This window comes from Protomyctophum bolini (genome assembly GCF_963924005.1).
Source record: "Protomyctophum bolini genome assembly, chromosome: 18".
In the NCBI taxonomy this organism is placed as follows: domain Eukaryota; kingdom Metazoa; phylum Chordata; class Actinopteri; order Myctophiformes; family Myctophidae; genus Protomyctophum; species Protomyctophum bolini.
Genome location: NC_137879.1, coordinates 33,213,749 through 33,230,505, shown reverse-complemented (window position 1 = coordinate 33,230,505; position 16,757 = coordinate 33,213,749). Strand labels below are relative to the sequence as shown.

The following is a 16,757-nucleotide window of genomic DNA, read 5'->3' as shown; positions in this document are numbered from 1 at the left end:
AAGTACCGCGGTATATAATTATAGGGTTGAAGTGGTTTTGAAATTCAAATCATTGAATCAAATAATTGCAATGGAGTAAAAAGTACAATATTTGTCTAGATGTAGTGGAGATCTAGTGGAGTAGAAGTAAAAGTATTGAAAATTGGAAATACTCCAGTAAAGTACATCAAAGCGTACTGTAGTATACTTGACTACTTGAGCATACACCAGTAAAGACGACCTGAGCGAGAGAAGCACGCACTACTCTGGCATCCGCCTGGGTGACGGCAGACTGCTGCGTTTTGGCATGGGGGGGGGGTCATGACTCATGACTTATTCCATCAACATATGGAATAAATTCTGTAGGCCTACTGGCCATATATAGAGTGTGTCTCGAGTGTATACAGGACCAGGTTTGATGAGGTCAGATCAACAAGAGTTGCAGCGTGACCATATATGGCTGGAGGTGTTAAGGGTCTCCATGATGTCACGAGGTCAGATCCATATATGGAGATCTAAGGGTCTCCATGACGTATAAAGGTGATGTCACAAGGCATGATGGATTGGCAACCATATATGGTGTGTGTGACGGACAATTATTACATATAGCCTACTCACACCACAGATAATGCAAATCTATGGTCCAGAAAAGCTTAATATCAAATGTCTGGTCCAGTAGTGGTTCGTCTGGTCTTTTTATTTTCCTTCGCTTTTTAAACGATATATCATGAGTCTCACGACCGTCCGTATCAAGATTCATACCCCATTTCTCATTTATAACATCCGATTCCTCCTCCTCCTCCTCCTCCTCCTCCTCCTCCTCCTCATCATCATCATCATCAAGCCTGTACCACTCTACACCAGCTCTACACTAGTCTGGCATGTACAGCGCAGGGCGGAACTATTAAACAATAGATTTGTTTAATGCGGACATTTTAGTCGATGCACTGCATAACTACTCTCTTTATACAACAACAACATCGCGTATGCTTCTTCTCACGTTACCATTATAATGCTCTAATGTTCTTCGCGTTAAGTTGAAGATTAACCCAATTATCTGTGGTAGTTTATGAGTCACTTACATGTACTGTGTAGTAGTAGGCCTAGTGGGTGATTTCCCTGCATGTCCCGTCTGTGGATCAGCTTCGAGTTGTCACCTTGGCTGGCTGCTGCTGCTGCTCGCTGTCCACCCAGCGGCGGTTCTTATACACTGTCACTGTGTGACAGCAATGTGTGGCTGCTTGTCTGACAATTTAAGGATATAAGACTGTAAGACCGCTGCCTTTGTTTGCCAGATGAAGATGTTTACGTTAATATTGCGTACGTCAGGGAGACGGAGAGGTGCGTGGCTTCACGATGGTAAGTAAGTGTAATGTATAGCCTTGGATGAATCCGCATATATAAATTAGCTATGTGGTGCTATACTCTGGTCCATGACTAGCCCTACAGTCCATGACCAGAGCCTTGCATCAAGGCTACACTACACATAATGCTATAGAGCTAGATTGATCCATTATAGACCATTTGGTAGGCTACTGTACCATAATTGTTTGTGGACTGGACACTATAAGAGTTGAATGAACACTTAGGATTTGTGCTAGCTGTCAGCTGTCAGATAATTAATAAACTATAGCTTAAAAATTGTGCACACATACTGTTTATTTTACACAGTGAAATCTTAACTCTTCGTTTACAAATTTTGTAAACGAATTAAGTGGATACAAATGGAGTAACAAATGGTCTGGTGGAGATACATTAACAGTAACAGTGAGCTGAGGATTTTCACTATGCATTTCTTTCTGCATTATTTCCAGGTGTTCGTAGGCTGGTAACTTCCGCCTCCGCCCTGAAGGTGTGTGTTGTTGGAGGAGGGCCAGCAGGATTCTACACCGCCCAAGGTCTGATAAAGGTACAGTACAGTGCTCGTGGCAGGGACAGATTATCCCCCATACGACGAGGGCCCCTGGGACGGTATTGATTGATTGAATGACTTATTAACAGTGCAGAATTACAGTACATTTCAAGTACAACTTAACTGTGACACCATAAAGCATTGCACTTGTTTACAATAGGGCGGCAGGGCAGGGCCCACCATTTTCAATTCATCAAAACATTTTAGAGACGTACGAATATAAACAACTATATAGTCAAAACAGGAAATCATCATAGAGGAGGTAAAAAGGGAAAACAAACATACAGTAAGGGAGAAAAGGGGTGGGGGGGGGGATTTGTTTTGAAGGAGTCAAGGGATTTGCATGTCTTAATGACATGCATAGGAGCGAAATTAATTTAGTCTCTTGTTTGTGCCGAATCTGGGTTACACATGGTTTGTTGAACTCCCTCTGGCGCTGTGGGTGTGGACTTTGTTGACATTAAGGAAGTATTTAGACAGGTACTACATAGGTATCTCGGTGCTGTAGCGAATCTTGTGGACCAGACCCATTGCAAGATGCTGTACTCTGTCGTCAAACCCTAAGCCATTCCAGCCTGTCAAAGTGGGCAGGAGTGGATTCTTAAAAAAAAAGAATTATCATCTTTTTTGACCTAAATTCAACAAAATCAGTGGCCAATGAAGGGCTTGTCAGGGCTTCAAACCTAGTACCGCGCAGGCCCTGGTGTGTTGCCAGTGCCACTGTACAAACATAAACAATGGCAGATCCGGGCACTCAAGGTTGAAAGAGGGCACAGCCTAATTGTTGGTGGCACTGGGCCTGGTGTGCTGCTGTTATGCACGATGCAAATCTGCTAACTACAAACACAGAACCTTTTGCCCTGATTAGACAAAAGACTGTTGTCTGTTGGAAATGACTCACAAACCATACTTTCGTGAGCGTCAAAGCACCAACACGGTCATGATTTTAGCTGTCTGGTTAAAGAGATGAAAGATGTAGGCTTATGGGCCAGCTGTGTCTGAGAAACGGGTCAGCATTTCTTGAATGCACACAAGATGAAGATTTGGTAGATTTCATGAATCTATATTAAACGTATTTAACAACAAAGAAAATAACAATTTATACCCGTTTAATTTATAACTCTTTATACCTTTCAATCATCTGTGTCATTTTTAGATTTTTCTATGTATAGCAACATTCTTTTTATTAATGAATGCAAATGTTTAGTTTTTCAGAGAACTGATTTACACTGCATTTAAAAAAAATCGGCCTCATGTCTAAATGAGTTCAAATAATGTCTGTTTGCTTTTGCGTCCTCTTAGGCTCGACAAGACATGGAGGTGGACATTTATGAGCGGCTTCCTGTCCCCTTTGGCCTGGTCAGGTTTGGGGTGGCCCCTGACCATCCTGAGGTGAAGGTGAGACTAGTCCCAGGCAGCATTCACGGAAGGTGAAGCAAATACAAGTGAATGTGGTATGGGCCTTATTATCCTCAAACATAAAATGGGAAAGAACCATCAGCACGTTGTTTGTTCTTTGGGGTGGGGTGGTGCAATAGAAGAATAGAACTTGTCAAACCAACCAACCTGGCAAGCCTTTTAGTCTGCGTGGGCTGAGGGTATACAGCAGATATTGGCTGCATTCCACGCAACGAAACAATCATTAACCACTTATCATTAGTCTCTAAGGAGAGACTGACTGTTGACATTCAAAGGGAAAAAGGGCGCTTTTTTTCCTTTATGTTTCGCAGATGGGTTCTCACATTGCTTAATCATAAACAGTACTTTGTTGTACGACCAATAATGAAAATAGCCGATCTACAATTCTACAGTAACACTTCAGCCTCAGTTCAATGAATACTGTAATTTAGAATGCCATAACAGTTCTTTCATGTTGTGACATGTCTCGTTCTCTCCACCAGAACGTCATAAGCACGTTTACTCAGACAGCGCAGCACGCCCGCTGTAGCTTCTATGGCGGTGTGAACGTGGGACAGGATGTGACTGTGGAGGAGCTGCAGCGCGCGTACCATGCAGTCGTACTGGTGAGAACCGTGTTCAATTAGCACTTCCTTTATGCTCAGTGCACAATTGCAACATTTAGTTTGCAACTCAGTGCACACACACAAAAGAAACAAAAAAGAAATGTATTTTTTAGAGAAATATTGATATTTTGTATTAAGTCATATGACATAGATGGCATACATTCAGCTCAACTTTTATCTATAATAGAGACAGTATCATTGTCCATATTATTTGGAGAAAAACAACATTGCACTAATATTGCACTGGCGCCACAGCATCTGTGCATCATGAGTTGAAGTTTAAGCAATACAATGTTGTCAAGCAAAGCAAAGTTCTTTGTTTACCCAGGGAAGTGGACTATGCCAAGGACTTGTTTACAGCCACACCCTGCTCATAGAACATGTCATGGTAGGGGTTCAATGCCTTGCTCAAGGGCACTTCAGCGGTGGTCATTTTAACGTGCTGGTCCGGGGATGCGAACTGGCGACCTTCCGGTATCAAGACCGCTCCGCAAACTGTTCGGCCACCGCTGGCCCGTAAGTAAGTGTGTGTTTGATATGTGTACTGATGTGTACAGTGTGTTTCCTGGTAGAGCTATGGAGCAGAGGGAAACCGGAGAATGGGGGTGCCAGGAGAAGACCTTGCTGGTGTGTACTCGGCCAAAGATTTTGTGGGGTGGTATAATGGACTACCCGCTAACAGCCAGGTATTTGGTGTAAAAATTAATCAAATTGTATCTCGTTCTTTGAAATGTTCTTTTGCTTTCGGCAAGTGACACTGCCGTAAGATGTTAGAATATTTGTTAGGCTTTACTATATCTTGCCGTTTCTTGACTTTTGTTTTTGTTTGGTTCTTTTGTGCCGTTCTCAGCGCAATGTACATCAGATGAATCCGATCTTCTGTTTGTCTCTTCCTGTACTTTTTCCATGAAGTAATCAAGATTTCATAGTTTTTCTCTTCTTCCCTGTTCTGTTTAGTTGAGCCCAAACTTAGACTGTGACACGGCAGTCATCCTCGGCCATGGAAATGTGGCTTTGGATGTAGCGAGATTGCTGTTGTCTCCCGTTGACATTCTAAAGGTAAGAAACAGACTCTGTCTCCTTCCGTTTACTTACGCATTATATCCACACGGTTATCTTGATCTCGGTCATGCAGTCGTGTGACTATGTGATATGTAATATGCTCAGTTCCTTGTTTTTTCTCACATGCCAACAAATGGAAGGGATATATGGAGAGTTTTGAAAGCTGTAGCAGGACACATTTATGCTTTGAAAACCTTTCCTTTTGTCCTGCCGGCAGAAGACGGATATCACCCAGAATGCCCTGGATGCCCTTGCAGAGAGCAGAGTCAGGAGGGTGCTGCTCGTGGGCAGGAGAGGACCCATTCAAGTAGCATTTTCAGTCAAGGTGTGTTCCAAAACTAGACGGGTCAAATCGTATCAGTTTTTATCCTACCTTGAAATGAGCCTGTAGTAAAAGTACTATTTCACTTTTGGCTGCATAACCAAAGAACCAACTTGAAATGAGAGAAAAAAACAGTCTCAGGTGTTTTTCTGAAGATCAGAGACTGCTTATTTACTCTACCTACTGTCACCGTGCCTTTGTTAACTCATTCTTACTCGCCACTGTTGGTGGCCTTTGTGCTTTCTACAGGAGCTCAGGGAGATGGTGAATCTTCCCGGCACCAGACCCGAGATGGTGACCGCCGAGTTTGAGGGTGTTGCAGAGGCCCTTAAAGGTGTGACGTTTTACCCCTTTTCTCCCCAATTTAGTCGTTAGCCAATTGATTGTGTATTGGCACACCTGCCAGTGAGGAGCCCCCACTGGGAGGACGTAGAGCCTTAATTAATCCTGCCCCTCCCGCACATGTTTCTTTCTTACGTTGGCTTAGCTGCACCCGTTTTTGTCTGCAGAAGTTACTGATGTGACATTTAACATTGTAACGTTGTAGCTAAAGGAAGGAAACTAAGGGAGGAAATCTGACAAAGTTGACAAAATGAAACACATTACTTTAGTTAATGCATGCCTTATTATTTTGATATTTGATTTCATAAACATAAGAGGTTGATGTGATCTTGCAAATGGGTGTGTAATACTCTGCAAAGGAAAGTGTTGCAAAACACTCCCATCCGTCACTAAGACCAAACTCGTACAATCCTTTTGACCTTGTCCTTGCGTGGAAGGACATAGCTTTTAACTTGATGCTGCCCGGCATGTTTTGGCCATGTAATGGCCTTCTGAACCAATAATCTGTGAGGAAAGTGTAGCTGCCTCTTCCAACAACAATGCTGGGATTGCATTTTCATTGATATTTTTAATATTCCACCGATGACTATGCAATGGATTTGAAGAACAACAAAAAAACAAAGGAACACTGAACCAATGGATTTCTGTTTTTGTTTAGAGTGTACTTTTAGTTTACCCTAACCAGATTTATTTTCCAGGCGTCATTAGCCATCTGCCCTTGAGTATACACCAGATGTTTGCCTTGAACTCACTTGCTCTCTTCCATTCCTTTGCGTTTGAGAGTGCATAAACTTTGGTTCGTTCTCACGTAAGAAATTAAGAATCCTCCTTCGTCCATCCTGTAAATCTGTGTGCTGTTTTTGCAGCACTAAACTGAAACCATCTTAGTGGGGGTCCTGCTAGCAGGGGCAGGGCTCTAGTCTAAAGCCTAGTGCAAGCCTAGTTCAAACCAAAGATGTGCCACAAGACAACACCATTTAAAGACAGAACCTTCCTTTGTTGTTGAGCTGTTTTGGCACGTGGCACGAGCATTTAGAACGTTATAGAGAAAAATTGCTGCGGTTAAATTACTTTTTCGGATGCCTATACCAGCTTGAACCAACAAGATATCTAAAAAAAAAACGGTCTAGGTTTTGGTGACCACATGGCCTTTCCTCTAGCCCACTCCGTACCATAATATACTCGTAGTTTTTATGTTCGTCAGTCACTGCGTTTTTCTTGAAGCAAATTTGAAGTAACCTCCGCCCCCCCCCCCCCCCCCCCCCCCCCTCCCCCAATGTGACCCGCTTCACATCAGAGGTGCCGAGGCCACGGAAGCGCCTGACAGAGCTGATGCTGAAGACCGCCCTAGAGACCCCCGGAGAGAAGGAGCAGGAGAGGCGCCGCAAGGCCACGCGCGCCTGGTGTCTACGCTTCTTCCGCAGTCCCCTCGCGGTGCTCCCCTCCCCCGACGACCCCAACAGAGTAGCCAGCATCCGATTGGCTGTCAACAGACTTGAGGTGAGCGGCATTGTACCGTCCCCAAGCGTAACAAAGGCGATGCGTCGATTATGTACGGATGAGGATTTGTGCCTCAAATATAAGTCGGTACTCGTGTGAAGTGAGGGGCGCTATGGGGGAATACACTAAGGGGCTATATCTTGTGCCACCCCTTACCCCTAAACTTATTTTTTTACTACATTTTAAAATAGTTAATAGCAGATCTACAAGCTCACAATGTGTCGATGTAGATCGGCTAGTTGATCCATTTTAAAATGTAGTAAAAAAATGGAAAATAAGTTTAGGGGTAAGGGGTGGCGCAAGATAGGGCCCAAAGTCCATAGACTTGGCTGCCAGGTGATGTCACGGGGGGCATGCAGATTTTTGGGTGGGGCGTGAATAAGACAAAACATTAAAAGTCCATAGACTTGGCTGCCACATGACTTCATGTCTGAAAGCCAGACTTTGGAGGGGCTAGCGCCCATCAAAACATTAGAGTAAAAAGGTCCCTAAAAAATATATATATATACACGATATATTAAAAAGGCTGGAAAAGTATACCGCTGTCTCTTCTATAATTGACAGCCGCCATATATGGTGGAGACACTGCTACTTTTACACAGAGCACTGAGTGACATGCTTATTGTATCATGAAGACATTATGCCATGATTGTGAGATGTAACTCTGACCTTGCTGCTGCACCTATAATATCTGTGTCCTTGTGTGCTACTCCTTTGTACTGTGGACATGAATACATTGTTAAAGTGTGTTTGTGCGTGCGTGTTCTCAGGGGTCAGGCGAGGGAGCGCGTGCCGTGCCCACAGGCGAGGTGGAGGATGTCAACTGTGGCTTGATCATCACTAGCATCGGCTACAAGAGCCTCCCCATCGACTCATCGGTGCCCTTTGACCCCCGCAAGGCCATCGTCCCCAACTCCATGGGCCGCGTCCAGCAGGCTGCAGGTGTTTTGCATCAGTGTTTAACCCATTCTGACCTGAGAATAGATTCTAAAAATATCTTCTACATCCTGACAATTTTTCTGAAAAAGCTATGTTTCCATGTCAGTCGTTCTTCGATTTTTCAAAAATAGCAGACCTACAAGCTCGTAGCGCGCCACTCGGTGGCGCGCTATGAGCTTGTAGATCTTCTATTTTTCAATAGCTAAAGCGTGACATGATGCCAACACCAAAAAGGGGTTCCCGCCCCAAAATCTCTGTTAGGAGTAAAATGACTAAACATAAAAACCTCTCCCTCCAGGTCTGTATTGTAGTGGGTGGCTGAAAACGGGCCCCACCGGAGTGATCGCCACTACAATGAACAACAGCTTCGATACGGCACGCACCCTTCTGGAGGACATTGACTCGGGGACCCTGGACGTGTCCGCCGCCAAGTCTGGCTCGCAGGGAATCGGTGCCCTGTTTGAGAAGAGAGGTGAACAAGAAGTTCACTCACTACTTGTGTGTGTGTGTGGCCCCTTATCTTTGTTTGTCCAGGTGTTGAGCAGTCTCTGCGGTGTCAGTCAGATAATTGAAGTTCAAATAAAATAAGAATTACGAATTTAACCCATTAAGACCGGAGGCCTTTTTCTGATAAATGTATGTTTCTATATCAGTGGTTCTCAAACCTTTTCATGTCAAGGACCCTGAAAATGATATGGATTTGGTCAGACCCTCATCTCATTGTAATTAGCTGGAGGGTTCCTTTAAGTCAAAGGTTATAATTTGACATTGGCTACGTTTACATGGACAGTTAAATCCCCTTTTCATTCAGAATAAAAGTTCAATCCTATTAAAAGTTGTCATGTAAACGCCTACAAAAACCTAAATCGGAATGAAAATGGCCAATCTGATTTAAACTTAGATCTGATGTAACTGACCGGTTTATTCCAATTTTAAATCCTATTGAAACAATTATGGACTCATGTAAACACTCATTCGGATTTAAGTTCATTCTGGTCTTTCTGTCCATGCTTGTTTCCATGTAATTGGTATGGCCATATTATGCTCTTGTTTTGCAATTAATTATAAGAAACTAGACATCTCTGAGAGCAACCTCTCATAGGCTACAGGATGCATCAAATATAAAGAAATATGGCATAAGAGTGTTTTATTATTATTATTTTGTTTTACCTAAAATGTAGTGGAGTAGAAGTAAAAGTATTGGAAATTGGAAATACTCAAGTAAATACCTATTTTTTTTACTTTAGTAGAGTACTAAAGTAAATGTACTTATTTACTTTCCACCACTGGACATAAACATGTCCGCCCGCCCCCTATCCAATCAGAAGCCTTCCCAGCCCCAAACCTGATGTGGAATGAAATAGTATTAAGTATTAAAGTATTGTCCATGTAAACACTCATTTCTGAATGACCTTTCCCATGTAAACACGCAGCAAAAAACTTCTGAATTAATTAATTCTGAAGTTTTCATTCTGAATGAAAAAGCCCTCATGTAACCGCAGCCAGTGATAAGAGAGTATTCACTCCTATTGCCACAAACTTTACTTCCAATCATGTTAAAAAACCCATGTTCATGGCCACATCAATGGCAGATTATTATTAGACAGTGAGGCTATTATATTTCACTTTAAAAAAAAAGATAAGTCTTCTCAGACTTTTGTGACCACCCTGTACAGTTTAAGTTGCTCGATTCAGTAATTAGATATTAATTTTAGCTGCCCTTTAGATACCATATTAAAAATGTGATTTTCTTCTAATATAGTTTTTTTTTTTTCCTTTTCACACTATTGTGGTTTGTAGGAGTGAAGCCTGTGACTTTCTCAGATTGGGAGAAGATTGACAAAGAAGAGACGAAGAGAGGACGGGCAAAGGGAAAACCACGGGAGAAACTGCTGGACGTGGAGGAAATGCTTCGTCTGGCCAGGACACAAACGTAGCGTATTGCTACTCACGACTCGAAATGACACTAGAAATCTGACCAGTCTGAAGGTGCAACAGCGCCCCCTGTTGGTACTCTAAACATAGGGACATTGCTGTTCCTTTGGAGTGGTTGTACCACTCAAAAACACACTTGGCCTGTCACAATTATGACTAGGCTACATAGTCTTCTAATCACAATTATTTGAGAGCAACAATAATTGTTACTCTCAAATAATATGCCACAGACGAATAACAGTTTAAGTCCACACTAATTATCCATAATGTATGAATGATGGATAAGGGGTCAGGACAACGAGGCCTTTTCGTGGAGGGGTCAGAATAGAATTTGGACTTAAACAGTTTGTCTGTAGTATTATTTTTTGCATAATCATTTCCATGTACTTTTCAAAAATAGTGGAAATGGCACATAGACTGTACAAGCTCAAAGTATAGCTATTAAATGTGTTTGTAATATCTGCCCCATGCAACTTTTGTTCATGTTCCAATGGTACAACCAACTTGTATTGTTAATTGCAATTATTTGAGTGACAATGAATCGTCAAGTACAATCTTAACGATTGTGACAGCCAGTCATTGGAGGCCCACACACATTCAAACTAAAGCCACGAAAGCAGCATCGCATTTTTGGGACCATCCAGACTTTGCTGATCACCATCAATCTAGCAGTCTGAAAAAGCACTTAAAGAGCCTTATAATAAGGCTCTTTACTAATAAAGTCTATATTTGGAGGAAATATTGTGAATTTGTGACTGAAAAGTGTTTAAATCTTGGGACATTGTGCATAACGATTACTTTCACTTTCAAAGTATATTTTGAATTCTGTATTGATACTTTTTACTTGAGTAAAACTAAAAATGGAGTATTTCTTCGATCACTAAAATTCTATTTCTAGGTCATGGCATTATCAAGATCAGTATCATATTGTAATTTGTAGGCATTATTTCACGTTCCTAATTTGGTCAGTGTTTTGACAGATTTCACTTAAGATGATAAATGCGGAATATCAGAGATAATCAGACCAAGATAATAGAATCAACTGAAAACTAATTAAAAAAAAAAAGCTTTTATTATATTAACCAGAAGTGCTGATATGGATGCATGTGGTTCACAGGTTGTTAATAAATCCCGTAGCTGTGCGCCTTCCCATCTCTGTAACGGTCCAGGTAGCGGAGGGGTTGTCTGTGAGGGTACTTGACTTGTGGAGGATGGTAGACGGGTGGCCTTATGAACTCAAATACTGGCTCCTTCATGTCTGTGGAGAACGCAAGTCAAACCTCTATTTAAAAAAAGACTACAGCAGACTCCAATTATAAAATAAATGTAATCTAACAGGCAACCTCAAAACTATTATACGTGGCGAATACCACTGAATGATTTTATAAACGCATCCAGAACTGGAACAGTCAAAAGCCACGCAACTGACCACTCACTGTCTGTGTGTGTATGTGTGTGCAAACTTACCGAGTGTATTGTGGAAGGTGTTGGTGACGGACTCATCCCACTGGCATTGGAAGAAGGCCAGACCAGCTGGAGTCATTGTGTCTTGATGCTTCCTATAGAAGTCCACCGTTTTAAATGTACGATCTTCCAACGAGTGGCTGGACAAGGAGAAAGAGAGAATACAATGTGGGTCAATGTTGTATGCATGTTATCAAAGACTTGCCTTCTTTTATTGACACTACTCTACTTTCCAAGCTTATCCAAATGTTTATTTTATTACCAGCTATGCTTATCCATCATATCTATATCACGGCATTACCAGCTATGCTTATCCGTCATATCTGTATCACTGCAGGAACTTTTACTATACCAAATTGCCAACAATACTGCAATACCTGCACAAATTATAATACGTCAGGGATTGGGGAGCTTTAACACTAGTTAGAATAAATGTTGCAACATTTGGACATCAGCATGCGAATGCATAAACAGCATGCCAAGTAGCAATATCAATTACCGGTAATGTCTTTAGAAAGAAAACCTGTAATAAAACAAAATATGTACAGTGAAGCGCGTTTCTCACCATGGGGACGGCCTGACGTCTTCCTGGAAGTCGATGGGTGCTTCCTGTTTGAACAGGACGTAGACGTAGCGGTGGAAGCCCGTACCTTTGGCAGGGAAGGGCGCGAGGTAGTCACACAGTACCTCTCCTGACTGCACTGCTCCCCCTGGGATGTTTCCCCTGGAAAGGCACAGTCAATGAAGAGTTCTAATTGGATTGACAAACATAATCTGTCCACGTGGCGCAGAGAAAAGCCCACCGCCGCAGAGACGAGTGCCAAATGCCAATAGAGGGTATGCGCGTGACATCATCATCAAACCAGGAAGTTATGCAGGAAGGCCCACTGAGTGGCAAAAAACTACTTTCTGGCCTTGACAACCCATACATCCACACAGAAAAGTCATATCTGATTGCATTAAACAACGTTAAACAATGTTAAACTCACTTTGCATGTTGCTTTGCCACTCGATGTGCCATTCACTTTAAGCATGCGCATACCCTCTATACCCCAAATCTCGGCCACTCGCTCACTCACACTCGGTCACTCCAGCATGGTGGTGTTACGGTGAAATTGGTGACCTGCTGAAATATGTGACAATCGTGTAGAGTCTGTGGACAATCACATAATATCAGTGTCCGTCTGTAAATCGTTGCAGTTTAGCAGAGTTCAACCTAGCGGTATTCAGGCCACCAATTTGAAGACATCCATGTATTAAAGTTGTGTGAAGTCCACAAGATGGTTACACATTTCGGCAGGTCACCAATTTCACCATAACACCGCCATGCTGGAGTGATCGAGTGCGAGTGAGCGAGTGGCTGAGATTTTGGGTATTGGAATTAGGCGTACTGTAGGTGTTCAAATCCGACTTGGCTGGGGAATTCTAACTAATAATTGGCCGAGGGGCGAGAAGCCAGGCAGGGACGGCGAGACTCGACTTCAACAGGTTGGTCTGGACACATGTTCGGCAGGGAAAGGAGTTGAGGGGGTTATTGTGTTCCTCCGCATGCGTTTCGCCCTCCCAGTGAAAATACGCACTGCCAAGTGAAAGCAAGCAGCCTTCGTCTCCATATGTATCGGAGGGGACATGCGATTGTCTACAGACTGACTACACCGTTCATCATTACTAACACCATTGACAGGGACTAAATGCGTGTGAGGAAAAGGAAAAAAGATTGGGGGAGAATTAAACAAGCATATCTACAGCATTTTGTGGCCTAGAGGCAGAGAAGCTGCCCAGAAGCTGAAGTTTGCTCATTTGATCCCCAGCACCACAACAGGCAAGTGTATTTCAGTGTGGCTGGTATTGGCACCCATCAGTTCTGCCAAAGTGAAAGGGCTCTCTAAAGTCATGTGGGTGACTGGGTGTACATTTAATGTAGATTGCATGTGGCTGCTGAATCTCTCAAAAATGACTGAATTCCAACCACCTGTGTGAGTGCGAGTGTAATAAAGGACTTTGCTTACTTACACTAGCCAATGTACATACTCCCCCTCACTGTCCAGGAGATGTTCATCTGTTAAAACAAATACAATAGTCAATTTCTTTGTGAATCCAACAGTAGCCTGGCCATACATCGCCTCCATGTGGATCTTAAATAGAATTGCATATATAATATGCTGGTGGTAAGATCCTTCAGTGACTCAAACAAAAGGACATTCTTACCCTTTCAAAAGGGTTTTAAGATGCATGTAGAGTAGGCGACACTGGCGTTGTGAGACTCACCTGGACAGGTGAGCAGCAGTGTCCATAGAGAACCTTCCTCTGCCTCAAAATGTATATGGGGAGCAGAAGTAGCCTGCATGGAATAATATAGTACAGTAAGAGAAGGCAAATGAAGATTGTTTTTAATACAATGGGTGACTGTCTGCATAATCTGCAGACAAAAGGAGGGATGAAATACAGAAGTGAGACACGTGAATATCTAAATGGGAGTAAAACTAAGACCCTTTAACCTACTTCAGTAGGCGTTAGATGATTCCCATAATGCACTTGAGAACCGTCCTGGCCATAGGTGACCTGGAGTGAGACGGCAGGAACGAAATAAGCCATGGGGAATAAATCTTTGAAGACGCCATAGTGGTCTGCCAGCCTCTGGATGTGAAACGGACGGCTGGTCTTCTTCCAGGTGTCCTGCACTCTATCTAGAGAGATCTTGACTGAAAAAGAAGAAAAACGATAAGATTTGGTTTTGAATTATTTTTCAGAATTTCGGAAATAGTGGCTATAGTGCACATTGACTGGAAGCTGAAAATGAATCCAGCGCAAAATGGAATTCGAAATGCTGTTCTTTTTTTGAGACATTCGACTACAAACCACATTACAAATGAATTACCGGTAAACTGAATTGTTTAAAGTTTAAAGATTATGCGTTTACATCAGACTTACAAGATCGCAGACGGGTTGCCCTCTCTAGGTCCACATCTTTCTTGTTGGCCTTCACAATCTGCCTCCTTTCTCGCGTCTCTTTGGTCCTTGAAGTACGGCGCTGTGGCAGTCCGATGTCTACCCGCTCCGCGCCTGCAAAGCAGCACCAGACATAGGGTTGGGATCATTTGGGATTTCAACGATTCCGGCTCCTCAACCCATTAAATAAATCATGACAATTTTCTGAAAGATTTGAGGCACATTTTAACGATTTTTCAAAAATAGCAGACCTATGTACAAGTTCATATTTTTCCAATAGCTAAATTACAACATAATGTATGTAACCACCAAAAGGGGTTCCCTCTCAAAATGAGTTAATGGTTCCCTCTAAACGGTGTACAAATGGAACGGGTCCATTTGGTTCCATTTGTACACTCGGAATTAAGAACCACCAGTATTGTAACTGCAATAATTCCAGACCAGAAGTGATGGAAACGATTCTGCTGTGAGCTTTACAAGGATTGTGCTGCATTACATTCACACACACACGCACATTCATGGACCGATGGTGGAGGAAACCATGCAAGCAAGGCACCAACCTACTCATCGGGAGCAATTAGGGGTTCAGTGTCTTGCTCAAGGACACTTCGACACCAACTCTGAGGGAGCCCCGGATCGAACTGGGAACCTCATGGTTGCCATCCATCCGGCCACTGCCGCCACAATGTAGATCTGCTATTTTCGCAGATGTTTCATGAAGTATCGAGGGTTTAAGTGGTACTGAATTTGCAGGTCAACAAAAGCTAATTCATCCCGGTTACAGTGCATGACGGAGGACAATTTCACGATAACTTTAAATCTCTGCCGATAAGATTACTGTGAGCGTTTTATTAGGTGCTTCATAGTTACCGTGTTCAGGGTCTTCTTTCTCCACGTGCCCCCTGTAGGTTTTCCACCACACATCCTTGTTGTTTTCTTCTTGGGCTTTCCTCAGGTACCGGGTGAAGCTGCGGTACTTCTCCAGCGATTCCAGATTTGTGGACTCAATGTCCTCATTTGGCATTGGACCCATTGGGGGCGTCAAGCGGCACAGAAATGCTGTTATTCATAAAACAACATCATTGTAAATAGAATGGCAATTATTGGTCTATGCAATCTAGAAGCTGGCAGCAACCATATATATATATATATATATATATAGTGTAGCGGCCAGCTATGGCTTCAGCCAATAGGACTGTCTTGGGGGTGGGACTTCCGGGACTGGGAAGTGAGTGACGGGGGCCTATGTTTACGCTCTGTGTGGGTAGTGAGGGTGAGAGTACATGACTGACTAGTATGAGCACAAATGCTGTTGTTACACTGTTGATCGTTGGGTTAATAAAGAGAGATCTTTATCATTGGAACTACGTCTCTGCCTCCGGTTCCTGGGATCGTTAGATTCGTTACAATATATATAGGTCCCGAAAGGGGCTAAGCTCAGCGATGGAATGGCAGAGATAGTTACAGATGATGTTTAGAAAATCTCAACCTCAGGCTTGGGCCAGAAGTCTGGCCAAAACCACTAAAATCAGTGGTCCGATCGTAGACTCCTCAAACATTTTTAATTTCAAGGACCCCCAGTTTGGTGGTATGCATTATGCCCCAATAACTCTCGAGTGTGTACAAAAATAATTACCAAATGGAAGGGTCCATTTAGTTCCATTAGTACACCTTCAGAGTAATACAGACCTGCAAGGGTCCCCTCAATTGGTTCCTTTCCCTTACCATCAATTTAGCTAAGAAACCCCAAGCAACGCCATCTGCATCCAAGTTGCAATAACAACACTTGACATTATAGCTATTGCTTGCGGATAGGGACCCCTGGAACCCCTCAAGAACTCCTGGGAGTTCCCAGACCCCACGTTGAGAACCCACTTCCGTAATATTCTCATATCTCAATCTCACCAATATATTCTGCAAACAATGAGGATGATAATCAGATTGAAGGGAAATAACCAAATGGCACCCCACCTCAATGACAGCTTAGCTCTGGTGCAGACCAGAGCTAATGACAGCTATAGTATTGATCGGTCCCCCTCCCCCCAAAAGTAACACGATCTAACAAAATATACCCAGGCATTAATCATAACCTGGTGGTATTTAATATTTCATCATTTATTAATGCTCTTACCCGTTGTGCCAAACGGCCTGGCATTATTGACCGCTACATCTGTCCCTGTTCGTAACGCCAGAGTGCAAACCATGCGCAGCGCCATCTTGGATGATGGACGGAGGGGAGTGACCATATATATCTATGGGAGTGACTGACTGTGTGACGTAAGGACGTTTACGTTCCGTGACGTGTGTCGTCATCATCACCAGTGAAGCT

The 16,757-nt window shown here is 43.0% G+C and overlaps 2 protein-coding genes across 2 annotated transcripts; one reads left to right on the top strand and one right to left on the bottom strand.

Moving 5' to 3' along the window:
• The first annotated feature begins 957 nt into the window (after nt 1–957).
• Nucleotides 958–10,800, top strand: fdxr (ferredoxin reductase). The gene is made up of 12 exons (XM_080788515.1): nt 958–1,338; nt 1,794–1,888; nt 3,194–3,289; nt 3,793–3,915; nt 4,488–4,601; nt 4,873–4,974; nt 5,195–5,302; nt 5,549–5,633; nt 6,939–7,141; nt 7,912–8,083; nt 8,379–8,552; nt 9,881–10,800. The coding sequence occupies exons 1-12, from the start codon at nt 1,275–1,277 to the stop codon at nt 10,015–10,017; spliced, it is 1,473 nt and encodes a 490-aa protein (XP_080644641.1). The 5' UTR covers nt 958–1,274; the 3' UTR covers nt 10,018–10,800.
• A 272-nt stretch (nt 10,801–11,072) lies between these two features.
• On the bottom strand, nt 11,073–16,649 carry mrpl38 (mitochondrial ribosomal protein L38). The gene is made up of 9 exons (XM_080789784.1): nt 16,560–16,649; nt 15,299–15,487; nt 14,411–14,542; nt 13,982–14,181; nt 13,748–13,820; nt 13,493–13,538; nt 12,045–12,203; nt 11,483–11,619; nt 11,073–11,273 (listed from the first exon to the last, which is right to left on the bottom strand). The coding sequence occupies exons 1-9, from the start codon at nt 16,642–16,644 to the stop codon at nt 11,137–11,139; spliced, it is 1,158 nt and encodes a 385-aa protein (XP_080645910.1). The 5' UTR covers nt 16,645–16,649; the 3' UTR covers nt 11,073–11,136.
• Nucleotides 16,650–16,757: the final 108 nt, after the last annotated feature.

Coding starts and splice junctions, on each gene's coding strand:
- fdxr (XM_080788515.1), top strand. CDS start 1,275: ATGAAGATGTTTACGTTAATATTGCGTACGTCAGGGAGACGGAGAGGT. Junction 5,303..5,548: donor AAGTAGCATTTTCAGTCAAG/GTGTGTTCCAAA, acceptor TGCTTTCTACAG/GAGCTCAGGGAGATGGTGAA. Junction 7,142..7,911: donor TGGCTGTCAACAGACTTGAG/GTGAGCGGCATT, acceptor GCGTGTTCTCAG/GGGTCAGGCGAGGGAGCGCG.
- mrpl38 (XM_080789784.1), bottom strand. CDS start 16,644: ATGGCGCTGCGCATGGTTTGCACTCTGGCGTTACGAACAGGGACAGAT. Junction 15,488..16,559: donor CAGGCCGTTTGGCACAACGG/GTAAGAGCATTA, acceptor TATGAATAACAG/CATTTCTGTGCCGCTTGACG. Junction 13,821..13,981: donor ATCATCTAACGCCTACTGAA/GTAGGTTAAAGG, acceptor TATTCCATGCAG/GCTACTTCTGCTCCCCATAT.